Genomic DNA, 13,540 nt, shown 5'->3' on the forward strand with positions numbered 1-13,540 from the left:
TGCTGAATAATTTTTAACTACAGGGGTGGATCAAAACACTTCCTTAAGGTTTTCACATTAAAATGTGCTGTGAAAAAAGAAGACTTTCCTGCCACACTCACGTCTTTTGCAGCCATGTCCAGTCCACCCCGGGGGGCAGGCACACTGCCCGGTCACAGGGTCACACTCAGCGTTGTTATTACAGTCACAGAGAAACAGGCAGCCAAGCCCATAGTACCCACTGGGACAAGCTGTTGAACAGGAAAAGTATTCATGGAATGCAACTGGTCACTGAGGTTCAAGTTCAAGAAAATATTATCATCTGGCATTTTTTAGCCTTCTAAGCTCATACTTTATTTGTATTAATATACAGTATACAATGTCTTTACAATAATACATGCATAATGCATATTCTGTGATTTGGTTGATTTAAACACACAAAACATCAACCAGAAATAAGCAGGAGTATTCATATGAATCTGTGCAAATCATAAAAAGCCAGTGCTGTCCATTTCTGGAAGCAGAACTAAACCAAAAATCTCTTTACTGGAAAATGTGTTTATTATTTATTATTTCTTGAACGGATTACTTCTATGTGGTCTGATTTAAAAAAAAAAAGTTTAAGCAACTGTGGACATTTGCTAGCAAAAATAGCCAATTTACTTCCAAAATCACTGCCAGAGTGAAGATATTTGTAAGTTGCTGAATTAAATAAAGAGAGCCAGAGGCAATTCTTAATTAAGACTTACTCTTTTCACAGTACTTTCCGCTGTACCCTGGAGGGCACTCACAGTTTCCAGTCTCTTTGTTACAAGTGCCTCCATTCTCACAGGTTCCACATGGAAAGTGACAGTTTATACCCCACCACCCTTCAGGACAGGCTGTGGACAAAACCCAAGACAAGTCATGTTGCCCAGTGACTTGAAACCACTAACAAACCAAAGAACTAGTAAAAAGCCAGCACATTGCGGTCTCTGCTCTGACTTTTTAAAAAGTCTAGTATGGCTACCCCTACATGTTGTAAAATAAAGGTCTGCTCCTTCTGTCTCCTACAAGCACAAGCTCATGCTTACAGTATCTTTTCCAAACCGACTGGCAAACAGGTGAAATGCAGAAGTGCTCAAATTTGTGCCCACATAGCTTTCTGTCTTTTCACAAATCAGCCAATAATGCTTCTAAGGATGATAAAGCTGCTTGAGAAAAAAAGAGCAAAACTGCAGCACTAAGAGGGATTCTACTGTATATGTTTCTTATCTGAGAGACCAGTTTTGGGCTTTAAGTCTCACAAGAGATTGTTTTTTTTAAATCAGAGTAGCCTATTATCTTCATTCCCTCCTACTTTAGAATGACTGTGTGTTTATCACGTATCGGCTTGCAGCTATGAAGCCCACACTGTGAGTGAATAAGGAAGTGCAGACAGATTCTTCCATCCCACCACCTTAGCGCCACGGGTCTTGTAACACATCACATGTGGCATAGCCCTGTTGCAGGTGTATCTGTCACTGACAGCACTGCAATCATCCAGGAGGCCACATGGAGTGCTCTGTTGCTGGGAGCTGAGCTTATCCCACCTGCTGCTTGGGGAGTCCTAGTCACAGTCAGCTAGTGACATGGCTAAGCTGAAATACAGGTACCTGAATCACAAAGCTCAGCCTACGGTGGGCAAGAGCCTTTTTACTGGGTGAGCCTGTCAGGAGTCCCCTTCCAAGGGATTTGAAGTCTGTTTAGTTTGTAAGACTGAATAGCAGACACATTGTTTCTTAAATTTGAAATCATGAATTACTTCTGCATTTCATACTCCCATCCAGATTATCCACTGAAGGTGCCTCAGCAGAGTGAGTGTCAATGAGAAGCCTTGGACAGTCACCCATACAGTGAGCTCCATAGTGCCTAACAGGAGGCCCTGAGTGGACGAGCATGTGCTTCTCATTGCAAGCTTACAGATGTGCAAGCCAGCCAGTACTAGTGGTAGTTAGTGACACAACTCAGGCCCGAATCGGCACCGTCTGGATTATAGGGCTCATCCAGCTCTCCAAACCAGCCACTTAACTATTTGAGTCACTCAGAAGCCTCTAGATTAATTTTGAATTTATTTTAGCAATTTGTACTGTTGTGAAGTCAGCAACATGAACTCGAATGCTGAGAACAGAGACAGCTGGTAACCTGCGCCTGTGAATGAGTCACCCAAAAACACAACAGCAGAGGTCTTTAAAGGTCAGTCATCGTGATGAGGCTGCTGCATATTCTCTCAGTATACTGGGGAAAATGTTAGTGAAAACAAATAATGTGCTAAATTAAGTTATTTCTAAATCCAAGATCTTAGATTACCTGCACACTTAACTGCACCCCATCTGCAAACACAAGAAGTGCATTAGATTAACTTGAGAGCTAAAATGGCAAAACAAATTGCTAATAATCTCTTCAAAGCAACATCTGTCTTTCTCCTGTCTTCCTCACCCTTTTCGCAGGCTGAGCCAGTCTTTCCAGGAGGACAGACACACAGACCGGTCTGGGAATCACACGGAGCCCCACCACAGTCACAATCTTCTTGGCAGTTCACACCGAACTTTCCCAGCTCACAGGCTGCAGAAATGCCAAAGACAGTCACACCTGACAGAACATGTTGCCTTAAAAGGCACAAGCAAATCTCACATTCTAAAAGTGCCATTGGCTATTACCTTAAGATACCAAACAAGAGAATACATTACTTCACAACCTAATTGATCTTCAGCTGTAGATGCCTTTGCTAAAATAGGCACTTAAAAATCTATATATTATCTATATATTTTAAAAGCTGTAGTTTCCCTTTGAAAAGTCATAAGCTTGCACAATCTGGACAGATAAATTCTAAGCAGTGTAATATTCTCCTGTGCTTGAATTTTTTCAAGTCTTGATATCTGTCAGAAAAATGACAGGAGTAAAAGACTCCAAAAACAATTATTCTAAATGTGGTGCTAAAGTTTATATAGTATTCATACACTGACTTAAAACAACTATTATGAATAGCTGTTATTAGTATGTATTTTCTTCAGTATCAAAACGGGGAAAGGAATGACTGTTTACAAACTTACTGTATCTGACAACCTGCCTTAAAGAGATGGATGATTTGTTTGCCTTAAAACTGATTCCAAAAACAATCTGGATAAAGCATTAAGTCAAGACCCTAATGTTATCTTTGATCTACTTTGGGGAAAAGGTATTATAGCAAAACCAGAACAAAAAAAAGCTATTAAATATCCCTTCCGAGTTTGGAGTCCCTAAAGTTCAAGTGGATGCAACTTTCCATTCGAAAGCAGGGCCAGAAACGATCAGGTTTTTCATTAGAGCCAGAAACAGTCTTTATAAAATTGCAGACTTGAGACACGGTATTCATTATTGCATTACGAAGTTTGAATTTAACAATTGTGTTTTTCTATTGGAATAAGAGATTTGTTCATTTCCAAAATGCTGGAGGGCGTATACTGTAATTTGTTTCCAAAGCCCAGTAAGTGCACCGGGTGGCTTTCGGAGTGGAATCGCGATAAGCGAGAGCTAATGTAAGGATGAGCAACGCCTGTTAAGAGCCTGAGTTCCTACTGCTTCCTATGCTCCACTCTGTTAGGGTACTTACACAGTTGGCACCTCTCCCCGTGAAACCCTGGAGCACACCGCTGATTGCATTTCCCGGTCTGACCATCACACGACACCCCGACGGCGCAGTCGCACCTCAGCTTGCAGCCAGCGCCAAAAAATCCCGTCTCACACTCTGTCGAAAACCGCCTTGATTAGGATGGTAGTTATGATAATGCGAGAGCTGCCGCTGATAATGATGATGGCTGGACTGTACACCAGTCAGGTTAGTCATGCAGTGGGAAACATGGCCTTGAGAATTAACGGGAAAAACATTTGGTAAACATTTGGTACCTTTCTGGCACTTGTCACCATGGAAACCAGGCCTGCAGGTACAAGACCCATTTCGGGCATCACATCCCAGGGAGTTCTCCACCACACAGTCACATTCCTCCGAGCAGCCAGCTCCATAGGCCCATCTGGGACACGCTGTGGCCAGCAAGAGGGCAGATTCATGGCGCACACACACAAGAGTACCATATGGTGTTTAATCAAAGGTGTAAATACATTGTATTCAGACTTGTTCACATTTTACTGCAGGAATTCCACAATATCTCCCACCCAACCTTAGCGTCACCCCAGTCTCATACTCAACCACAATACTGTATGTTACAGTCAACCATAACATTCATAGACTGCTTGTTTTCCACAAGTGTCTGTAATGCAGCGGACTCGGCTACTTACGCAAGTGGCAGAAGAGTCCGTAAAGCCCAGGGTCGCAGAGACAAGCACCATAGAGCCTGTGGCAATAGCCGTTGTTGGGACAGTTGCACCTTCTGTCACAGCTTTTTCCATAAAAGCCCTTTGGGCAGCCTAACAAACACAGTGAAAAACCACTCAGCTCAGAATACAAATGCTACTTCTAACAGATGATGGTTATAACAGAAGTCCGGGAGGAAGGTTAGATCCTAATCTCACACACATCCACTTGCCTGCGGAAAGTTTTGCACCCAGACTGCCTTTCACATATCTGTCCTGCACCCTCTTGGCCAGGCTGCCATTCCCTCAGCTAGCCAAGTCACGCCAAGCACGCTCCACATACTTCATCCCTCTTACGCATTCATAAGGATATTAAACTACTGAATTTTACACGCTTCAGATTTCAAACTCAAAGTCACCTTCTCATTTCTTAAGTTTAAGTGAACTGTTAGAAGTATTAGATGCTTCATTAAAAATTCCTGATACTCAATCATTATCAATTATTATCAACATAATAATAAAAGTATGTTATATTATTCTAACATTAACAATAAAACTTCTTACTTTCATTTTATGTTACCTGGGCCATACTTTAATGATTTCTATTCACCTCCTTCCAATGATATCCCGTTTTTGTTGAATTACAAAAATGTATACACAGTTTTTAAAGCCAAAACTTTTAATAAAATCTTGACTGCCCACCGTTGGGTGGAACAAGTTAAATGTTACCAAAAACTACAAATGTGTACAAAAGACATGACACAAGCACTTACTGTATACTTATACTAATGGCAACTGATTGCAAGCTGGAGGTCAATCTCTCAAAGCTATGTCAGTAATACTGTATATGCAGCTGCGATGTGTGATATCTAAAGAAATGGCAAAAATATATCACAGTGATTCCTATGAGTGGTAGAGTTGTACTGGCATTGCCTTTCAGCCTACTGGCTTAAACAAATCCTCCATGTGACTAAGAGGGGAAAAGGTTCTTACCATCCTGACAGAACTCTCCATGAACTCCTGGGGGACAGCGGCATTTTCCTGTCACAGAGTCACAGGACCCTCCATTCTGGCATCTACAGATGCTGTTACAGCCCTTCCCAAAGGTTCCCTGTGGACATGCTGGGTGAAAAGGAAGACATGAACTACTGTAGATGTTAAGTATCCTGCAGCGTCATTGGAAAAGTTCAGTAACATTTTTACACTTTCCAGCTGTGAGCTGACTTAAACAGAATCTGAGGTCTGGGAAGGAAGCAGGTCTTTTACTGATTTTTTTCTTCCATTTTTGAATTTGTAGAAGACACTAGTACATTAGTCTTATTTACTTAATGAATGAATCCACAAAGACTAATAAAACGGGTGACATGTTATGCTGCAGAGCTTGCAATGTGTCAAGCCCTCAGTAGCCAGAGGGTGCTCCTTCTCTGTCCTGTCTCTCATTTCCAATTCTCTGCTGTCCTTCCGGTGTTTTTCTCTCTCTGGGGCTGTATATTTCCGGGTCTTTCATTCTGCCTTCGCTCAGCATTGACGTTCGGATGTCCTGAGATCCGCCTAGCACCAGGTCGCCCCACGTCCGCTACCTGAGGGCACAGGTTTCTATACGGCATTCCCTGAGCAGCTGAGCCCGGGCTAACCCCCGTCTCGCAGCTACGCATAGGGTCTTTTCGCTCTCCTGCCATTCCACGGTTCATCCCTTCCGACATCTGTGACAGCAATGGTTAGCATTGTTGCCTTGCAGTGCTGGATCCCTGGGTTCAATTCAGTTCCTGGGTTCTGTGTGAAGTTTGTGTGTTCTCATGTGGATTTCCACTTTGTGCTGATTTCCTCCCACAGTCCAAGGACATGCTGGCAGGTTAATTGGCTTCAGTAAAATTGATGGGTGTGTTTGTGTCTGCCCTGCAACAGAGTGTTGTCCCATCCAGGGTGTTTCCTGCCTTGTACCGGTGGCTTGCTGGCATGGGCTACAGCTCCCCAGCCTCTCTATACTGGATAAAGTGGTTAGAAAATGGATGGATGGATTCATAATTTCCTTAAAAACATATAATAAAAAGAAGGCCACTTGGCTACCCATTTGATAACTAAGATAACAGGTTGTCTGCTTCAAACACATGTACAACTCTTTGTCCCTTCGTGAAAAGGAGTGTATCTTGCTTTCAAGACTATATGCTGTACCTAGAGACTTTGAGGTCCCGTGATTCATGTCCATAATTTTGTCTAATGCAAAACAGCAAACTGTACTACTCTTCTGCTACCCTTTAGTTTTATCAGAGGACTTTTCTGAGTACAAAGAAATTTCTGAGTACATCTAAAATGTGACATTAAACATGGCCTATACTTTGTTACCATTGACTGAAAATTCATCCCAGTGCTAGTGAGATCAGCGACTATTTATCATAACTATATTATTTGGACTTTTGAAGGAACCTTTAGATCAGAGACTACTGTTCTTTGGTCTCAGTAGATACTGTAAGTAACTTGTGTGAACATAAGTCTTTCCCTCCCTTTTCTGGATTAGATTAATCTCTGAGTATTTGAGTTTGAAAGCTTAAGTGTATTGGCACAGTCATAAAACCAATTACAACTAACCCAGTCCATATGTGTGAGAAGGAAACAATATCAGACTGTGTTTTTATTTTAAATTCTGTAGAGAGGCTTGTAATAATCTTGTTATGAGTGTTAATTCTATTTTAGAACTTAAAACATTCTCTTTACCCTCTTTTATCTGCTCCACAGGAAAAGTGTACAACATTACTTCATTAATTGTATGAGCAAATTTATTCAGATGTGAAAATGGTAGGACTTTTGAATAGAAAAATGTGCATATTTCCACAATTCCACTACTGGCAATAGTTTATGTTACTGCAGCTAATTAATCAATGTGTCTCTTTTTAACAAAAGCTCTTTGATTTAATATGCAAAACTGCATGTCATGTTCCAAGCATTTGGTAAGTTTTTGTTCTATGGATAACTGTGTTCTGTTCAAGTTCAACAATTATCTTAATTTTCCCAAATAAAGAAAATGACCGAATCAATCACAAGATTAAGTCCCTGGTTAAAGCAAAGACAAGTTGTTGGGATCGTTACAGAGAAAAGGTTTGAAGAGAGAAGGTTTCTCTCTTCCTCAAATTGCCTAATATGAAAATGCTTCATATTGTTATACCATGCTATTGGTTCAAAAAAACTGAAATCCACAAGTCTCTGAAATATTCTACATTAGTGTGGGAAGCGATTTAGGGGGGAAAAAGTAATTAATGACACAAGGGAAGATGTTGTTCCACATAATTAGATGACATTTTACGATGAACATGACCTAAGGTATTTGACAGGAAGTTCAGGATATGACTTGTTCTTCTGTTTTTTATGAACATTCTCTCTTCTTTTCCTGAGTTCTCAAACATTTCCCTTATATATGTGTGTTCTAGATATATAATTTTTGTGGAGTTATAATTCTAGGTATGAAAAAGGACACCCTTGGCTTAGTCACACACAGTTGCTATTCTTACAGTGGTGTTTACAACCCTTTTATACATGAAGTGCTTACTTTCATTGCAGATAAGTCCAGTCCATCCTGGAAGGCAGTCACACCTGTCTCTGTCTGTACTACAGACGGCATTGTTGGCACAGTCCTCACAGCTCAAACTGCAGTCATCTCCAAAGGTACTATCGAGGCATACTAGAATACATTGAAAACCCTTTTTAAACACAGTCACTGCTCTTACATGAAAGGCACAGTTATACTCCATCACAAATGCCTTCATAGTAATTTTATATTCTGAACATAGTGTAACCAAGTGTTGGAAAAGCAATGAAACTGGAAATATGTAAAGGTCATTTTATAAGTTGTTGATATACAGAAAATACACATTGCTGTTCCAGATGAAAACCTACAGGGTGATATGAAATGCAGAGGGTATAAATAGTGGCAACTATCTCAAAGGTTTGCATGATTTTCCCATACCACTAAATAAAAAATTTGCAACAGAACATAACATATCTTGTTTCAAAAGGATTATATCCATTGACTACAAGAAGACTAAGTAAATTACTGAAAAGCAGGTATAGTAAAGGAGATGAAAAATGGTGTCCTTGACTTTTTGCCTGACACGCATGGATTAACCCCTAAAAAGTTCCCTTCCAATTCCAGGACTACTAGTGTGTATTCAAATCCATTCTGTTCTACCACTATTGAACCTGGCCTCCAGCCTCTCAGTAGTGGAAAAAGGTTGCCTCCTCTACACCTGCTAAAGCACAGCAGTGGAGCTGAGTTTGTAATCCTGTGACATCTAAAGAAACGGTTCTGCTACCGATTTTGCTGACGAGAGACAGTTCTCCCCTGACATCCCCTTCCTCTTCGTAGTCATAGGGGGAGCGCAGAGCAGCAGTGTAGTGCAGGAGCTGGGGGGCCCGGCGAAACAGCAGATCAGGCAAGCGCACCACCTCCAGGTCCTCCTCCTCTTCCTCTAAGTCATCATCGTAAAGTGCTGGAGACAGACAGTCGTTGTTAGGCACGCATCACAGTGTGGGAGCCATGTGCAGCTAGAAGCATCTTCCCTTGTATCCCTTGTAATCCTACTAGAAAGCCCAGCATTTATTTTGCTGGTTCGTTTATTTTAATGAACAGAGTGTGCTGTGAATCTGAAAAACACATAGATGAAAACACATGGTAGTGCATTGCTGATATTCAATCTACCAACATAAGAACAGTTGCAGTCAAGAGGCCATTCAGTCCATACAGGCCATATGGTAGGTAGTAGCTAATGGATCCAAGCATCTCATCCAGCCATTTCTTAAAAGATGCCAGATTATGAGGCTTGTTCCATATTCCCACAACCATTCACATGAAGATGTTCCTCATGTTCTCAGTAAATGCACTTCCATTAAGTTTCCACTTGTGACCTGAAAGCTTTGTTTTCCATACCACTGAGGTGAAGACATGAACTGCTTCCCAGTCCTCAGGAATAATGAGATATATTACTTTATGAGGCCATTACCACAATTTTGAAATGAATGAGTTACTTCTGTGGAAGCACTCTACTCTAATACTCTAGTCTTTTAGTAGGGAAGCATAAAATGAACTCTGAACAGCTTATTTCAGGGCTAATTATATTTGATCTGTCTTTGATTTTGGGTAAATATTCCACTTTACTTTTAGCAGGTGAATACAAAGCATGAGTATTGCATACAGTGCAAAACTGTTCATGTGTTATAATCTGAACAATAGGTCCCACACCAAAACTGCATCTCTAACGTTCTCTGTTGATCTCCCCTTTACACTCCCACTCTTGAGGAACAGCGGTTCTTACGGATGCATGACCTCCTGTCAAAATCCAGTTGGAATCCCCCCTGACAGGAGCACTCAAAGGATCCCAGGGAATTGATACAGATGTGATCACAGCCAGCGCTCTCGGCCAAACATTCATCCACGTCTAAAAACAGAGGACCGAATTGTACTCTCCTTTATACAAGGCACCACGAGTATAGAAACCTTTCTAGATTTATGACTTCCTCGAGGAAAAACATGACAATGTTCCAGACTGAGAAAAACATGCCATATAAAGTCTGACTTCACTGCATTTTTGGGCTTATTAGATCACATGGGTCTGGACCTCTAATATTAATAACAATACAATAAACGTATGTGAGGAAAATATCCAAAAGCAGACTTAAGAAACTTTAATAAACTAATGATTGTTCTACCGTCTGTACAGTTAACTGGACTCTGTCATTTCTTTTTTAACTGTTTTATTTTGCATGCATAGTATTTTCTGGCATAGCATGTAGCATCTAATACATTTAACAGGGTTTGCTGTGCAATTGAACAGCGATACCCCAGAATTTGCAGGTTCTACTTACCCTCACAGCTGCAGCCATCAGGACTCAGTCTGTAACCTGCCTTACAGCTGCACTCATAGCCTCCTGGATAGTTGTTGCAGAAATGGTTACAGCAGGCCTTTCCACTCTCACACTCATCACTGTCTAAGAGAATGGAGCAGGACGCTGTTGATGACAAGGGCTCCACCACTGCCATTCACTGGGCAAATGTTTGTTTTCACCCTGAAAAGCTGACCGGCGCTGAACACCAAGCATGCAAGCACAGTGAAGTCCCAGAGGGGAAAAAAGCTATCATTCTGCTATTTTGACTTCTCCGGTTATCACGTTTGTGAAGAAAGGTTTCTACTTTTGATACCATTAAGGTAGAAGGAAATTAAACACTTTTCATATCCCCTTAAGAGAAAGAACAAATGTTAACTTTAATTTTGGATGAGGGAATGAGTTATGAACAATTTCAGTTACAAGTGTACTGGTAGTTACAGTAACTTACCTGTACATACAGTATATATTTACTGAAGGCCCCAAACTACACTATATTCCATTAAGAAAAGTGAAAAGTATTTAAATGGATGATTGAGCAAGCATCAGATCTGAAAATTGTATTTTGTATTTATCAGCAATTTCATATTAAAACGGGATATGCTTACCTATACAGCTCTTTCTGTCGTCGTCGAGCTGGTACCCCTGGTTACAGGAGCAGAGAGGCCCGTTGGTAGTGTGCTCACAGTGATGAGAGCATCCTCCATTGTCCTTCTCACAGCTATTGACTATCTCCATTTCAATGCCTGAAGGCAATGAGAGTCGGAAATGAAAAAAAACACATCTCTCCGTATAAATGAATTTATCACCTATTTTAGTTTTATTTTAATTTAGGTTTATGAATTTGGAATTCACATTCCTGAATTGATTTATGGACTGAATAAGGCTCAGCAGCTGTATTTTGTCTTTAAGTGCAGAATTAACTGCTTCTCAATTCCCCATTCACAACCATAACCGAAAAATGGCACAGCATTTTAGTGTCAGCAAATAATATAGCCCCAATTACTCTTATTTTCTTATTGCATGTTTGTATTTTAAAATACTCTTAATCCCTGAAAGTCATAACGCTGTATCTCATTCCCTGTTACTGAGCCTAATTTTGATAAGTCTTCACACTCACGATAACACTGTTTCCCATTGGCTCCCAACTCAAATCCAGGGTTGCAGACACAGCTGAACGAGCCCATGATGTTAACACAGCGATGAGAACACTGAGCCAGCCCCGAGCTGCACTCGTCGATGTCTGAAAAGACCAGAAGGAGTTCACAAAAATAAGATAGAAAAGACATTGAAACATTTTTAAGAACATAAGAAAGGTTAAAAACAAGAGGATGCCATTCAGTGGTTAATTGATCCAAATACCTCATCCAGCTGTTTCCTGAAGAAAGCCAAGGTATCAGCTTCATCCACATGGCTGGGTAGCTTGCTCCACACTCCCACAGTTCTATATATTCATATTTTTAAATGCACTTCCCAGAAATCCACCATGCTGGTGTTATGAATGGCCTTAGCAAGTATTTAAATACTTGTATCAGGTCACCTTGTAATCTTGATTCCTATTTTGTATTTAGAATTTTTTTTTATATTTAAGTGCACACATACCCTGCACTTGTCTGCATTACACATTATTTGTTTTAAAATTTTAAAAAGTTCTAACTATACCAAAATCTAGATCTCAGATATAAATCAGGAATACAGCGGTCCAAGTACATATCCCTGTAGTATTCCACTAATTACATCACCCCAATTTGAACATCACCCGTCATCTGTACTCCATTTTCTATTGTTAACCACTGCTCAATCCAAATGTACATATATATACTCTATATGCCTGAATGCCCCTGAATGGGGAACTTCAACAAAGTCCTTGAGCAAATCTAAATAGACATACAGTACAGTACGTACACATACAGTACAAACTGTACTTATGCTTTGTGTGGGTTCATTATCATTGCTACTTATTCAAAATAATCTAGTAAGCTGGTTAGGCAAGACCTACATTTTCTAATTCCATGTTGTCTATTCCCTACGATATTATTTCCACATACTGCAGGTGATATTCTAGTTGAGGTCTAATAATTATTTCCATAACCTTAATTGTAAGATTTATTGGTCTATAATTACTTATGTCAACCTTCCTATAGATGGCTAACACATCAGCTATTCTCTAGTGCCTGGGTATGACCCCTGTCCTAAGATTGTTTCAATGGCTTCTGAATAACATCTCTTGTTTTCTTGAGACCAAGTGGTAAGATGCCATCTGGCCATGGAGATTTATTTACCTTGACCTTGTGGTACCTAAAACACTTCTGCCACATCTACAGTATGCAGATTAAGTTGGTGACTTCTATCTTAGTGAATATCTGATAGAAATGCACATTTAGAAGATTTCACTTTCATCATCTAGAAATATAGTTGGAAAGGATATCTAGAAATCATCACCTAGAAAAAGGAAATAGTTGGCTGTCCTGGGTTTTCTGGACTCTTACCTTCACAGCCTTTCCTGTCGCTAGAGAGTCTGTACCCCGGCCTGCAGTCGCATTGCACCTGCCCAGCATCACTCGTACAAATGTGTGCACAGCCTCCATTTCTCTGTGAGCAGGGGTCCTTTACTGCAGGTTTCAGAAGGACAATATCAATATTCAAATAATGTACAGTAGTAGTCAGATGTAAAGAATGGTATGTAAGACTTTGCTTGATTAATGGAGTTTTTAATTAAACAGACATTCAGAAGGTCTCTCTGCCCTATGTATACAGTAAATATCTTGCCTCTTAAACACCCCGTTGCACATCTTTCTTGCACCCCTCCCTGCACCCTATCATCATCCTTGCAGCGGCTCCCTGACTCATTCCTCTCAAAGATGGGGGTTTCTGTCAGCCTCTTCCTTACTCTCAGGTTTCCATTTCATCATCCAAGCAAAATACACCACGTAGCATTTGAATACACTATTCCTCAGACAGCTTCATTGCCCTGTTGTGTTTAGCTCCTGAAATGTAATTAGTGTCACAAAAGTTTAGAAAAAAATGCCTTGAAATTTAAATAAGTATTTCCTGACTGACAGTTTACCAAGCACACGGTCCTGCAAGCATTTTCAGGAATTCACTTATTTATGAAACATGATACCATTACATCTACAAATGTATGGGGTCATAAATAATAAAACTTTAAGGTTGTGAATACTTTTGCAAGGCACTGCATTTTTTTCTTTGTTCAGTTTCCATATGTCATGTGACAGCTGACCTGCTTCACCCGTATTCTGAGAGAAAGCTGGCCTATTTCAGGTTTCCAGGCTACAGATGCAGACACAGCCATAAAATGCTGGTTTTTGTCTCTCACTCTATGAAGCAGGACTCCAGGGAAGTCACATTTGTTGAAGGCACT

At 40.4% G+C, this 13,540-nt stretch overlaps 1 protein-coding gene across 1 annotated transcript in view; it reads right to left on the bottom strand.

Moving 5' to 3' along the window:
* The window catches only part of egfem1 (EGF-like and EMI domain containing 1), a 95,042-nt gene that overhangs the window by 22,362 nt on the left and 59,140 nt on the right, over positions 1–13,540 (bottom strand). The window contains exons 8-21 of the mRNA XM_015361489.2: positions 12,648–12,770; positions 11,279–11,401; positions 10,767–10,904; positions 10,141–10,263; positions 9,591–9,713; positions 8,592–8,768; positions 7,829–7,960; positions 5,281–5,409; positions 4,273–4,401; positions 3,883–4,017; positions 3,590–3,724; positions 2,437–2,562; positions 729–860; positions 102–230 (exon numbers count right to left, since the gene is read on the bottom strand). Coding sequence (XP_015216975.2) covers positions 102–230; positions 729–860; positions 2,437–2,562; positions 3,590–3,724; positions 3,883–4,017; positions 4,273–4,401; positions 5,281–5,409; positions 7,829–7,960; positions 8,592–8,768; positions 9,591–9,713; positions 10,141–10,263; positions 10,767–10,904; positions 11,279–11,401; positions 12,648–12,770 — 1,854 coding nt within the window. The remainder of the gene's footprint in view (positions 1–101; positions 231–728; positions 861–2,436; positions 2,563–3,589; positions 3,725–3,882; positions 4,018–4,272; positions 4,402–5,280; positions 5,410–7,828; positions 7,961–8,591; positions 8,769–9,590; positions 9,714–10,140; positions 10,264–10,766; positions 10,905–11,278; positions 11,402–12,647; positions 12,771–13,540) is intronic.

Source organism: Lepisosteus oculatus, chromosome 13 (assembly GCF_040954835.1).
Source record: "Lepisosteus oculatus isolate fLepOcu1 chromosome 13, fLepOcu1.hap2, whole genome shotgun sequence".
NCBI classification, from domain to species: domain Eukaryota; kingdom Metazoa; phylum Chordata; class Actinopteri; order Semionotiformes; family Lepisosteidae; genus Lepisosteus; species Lepisosteus oculatus.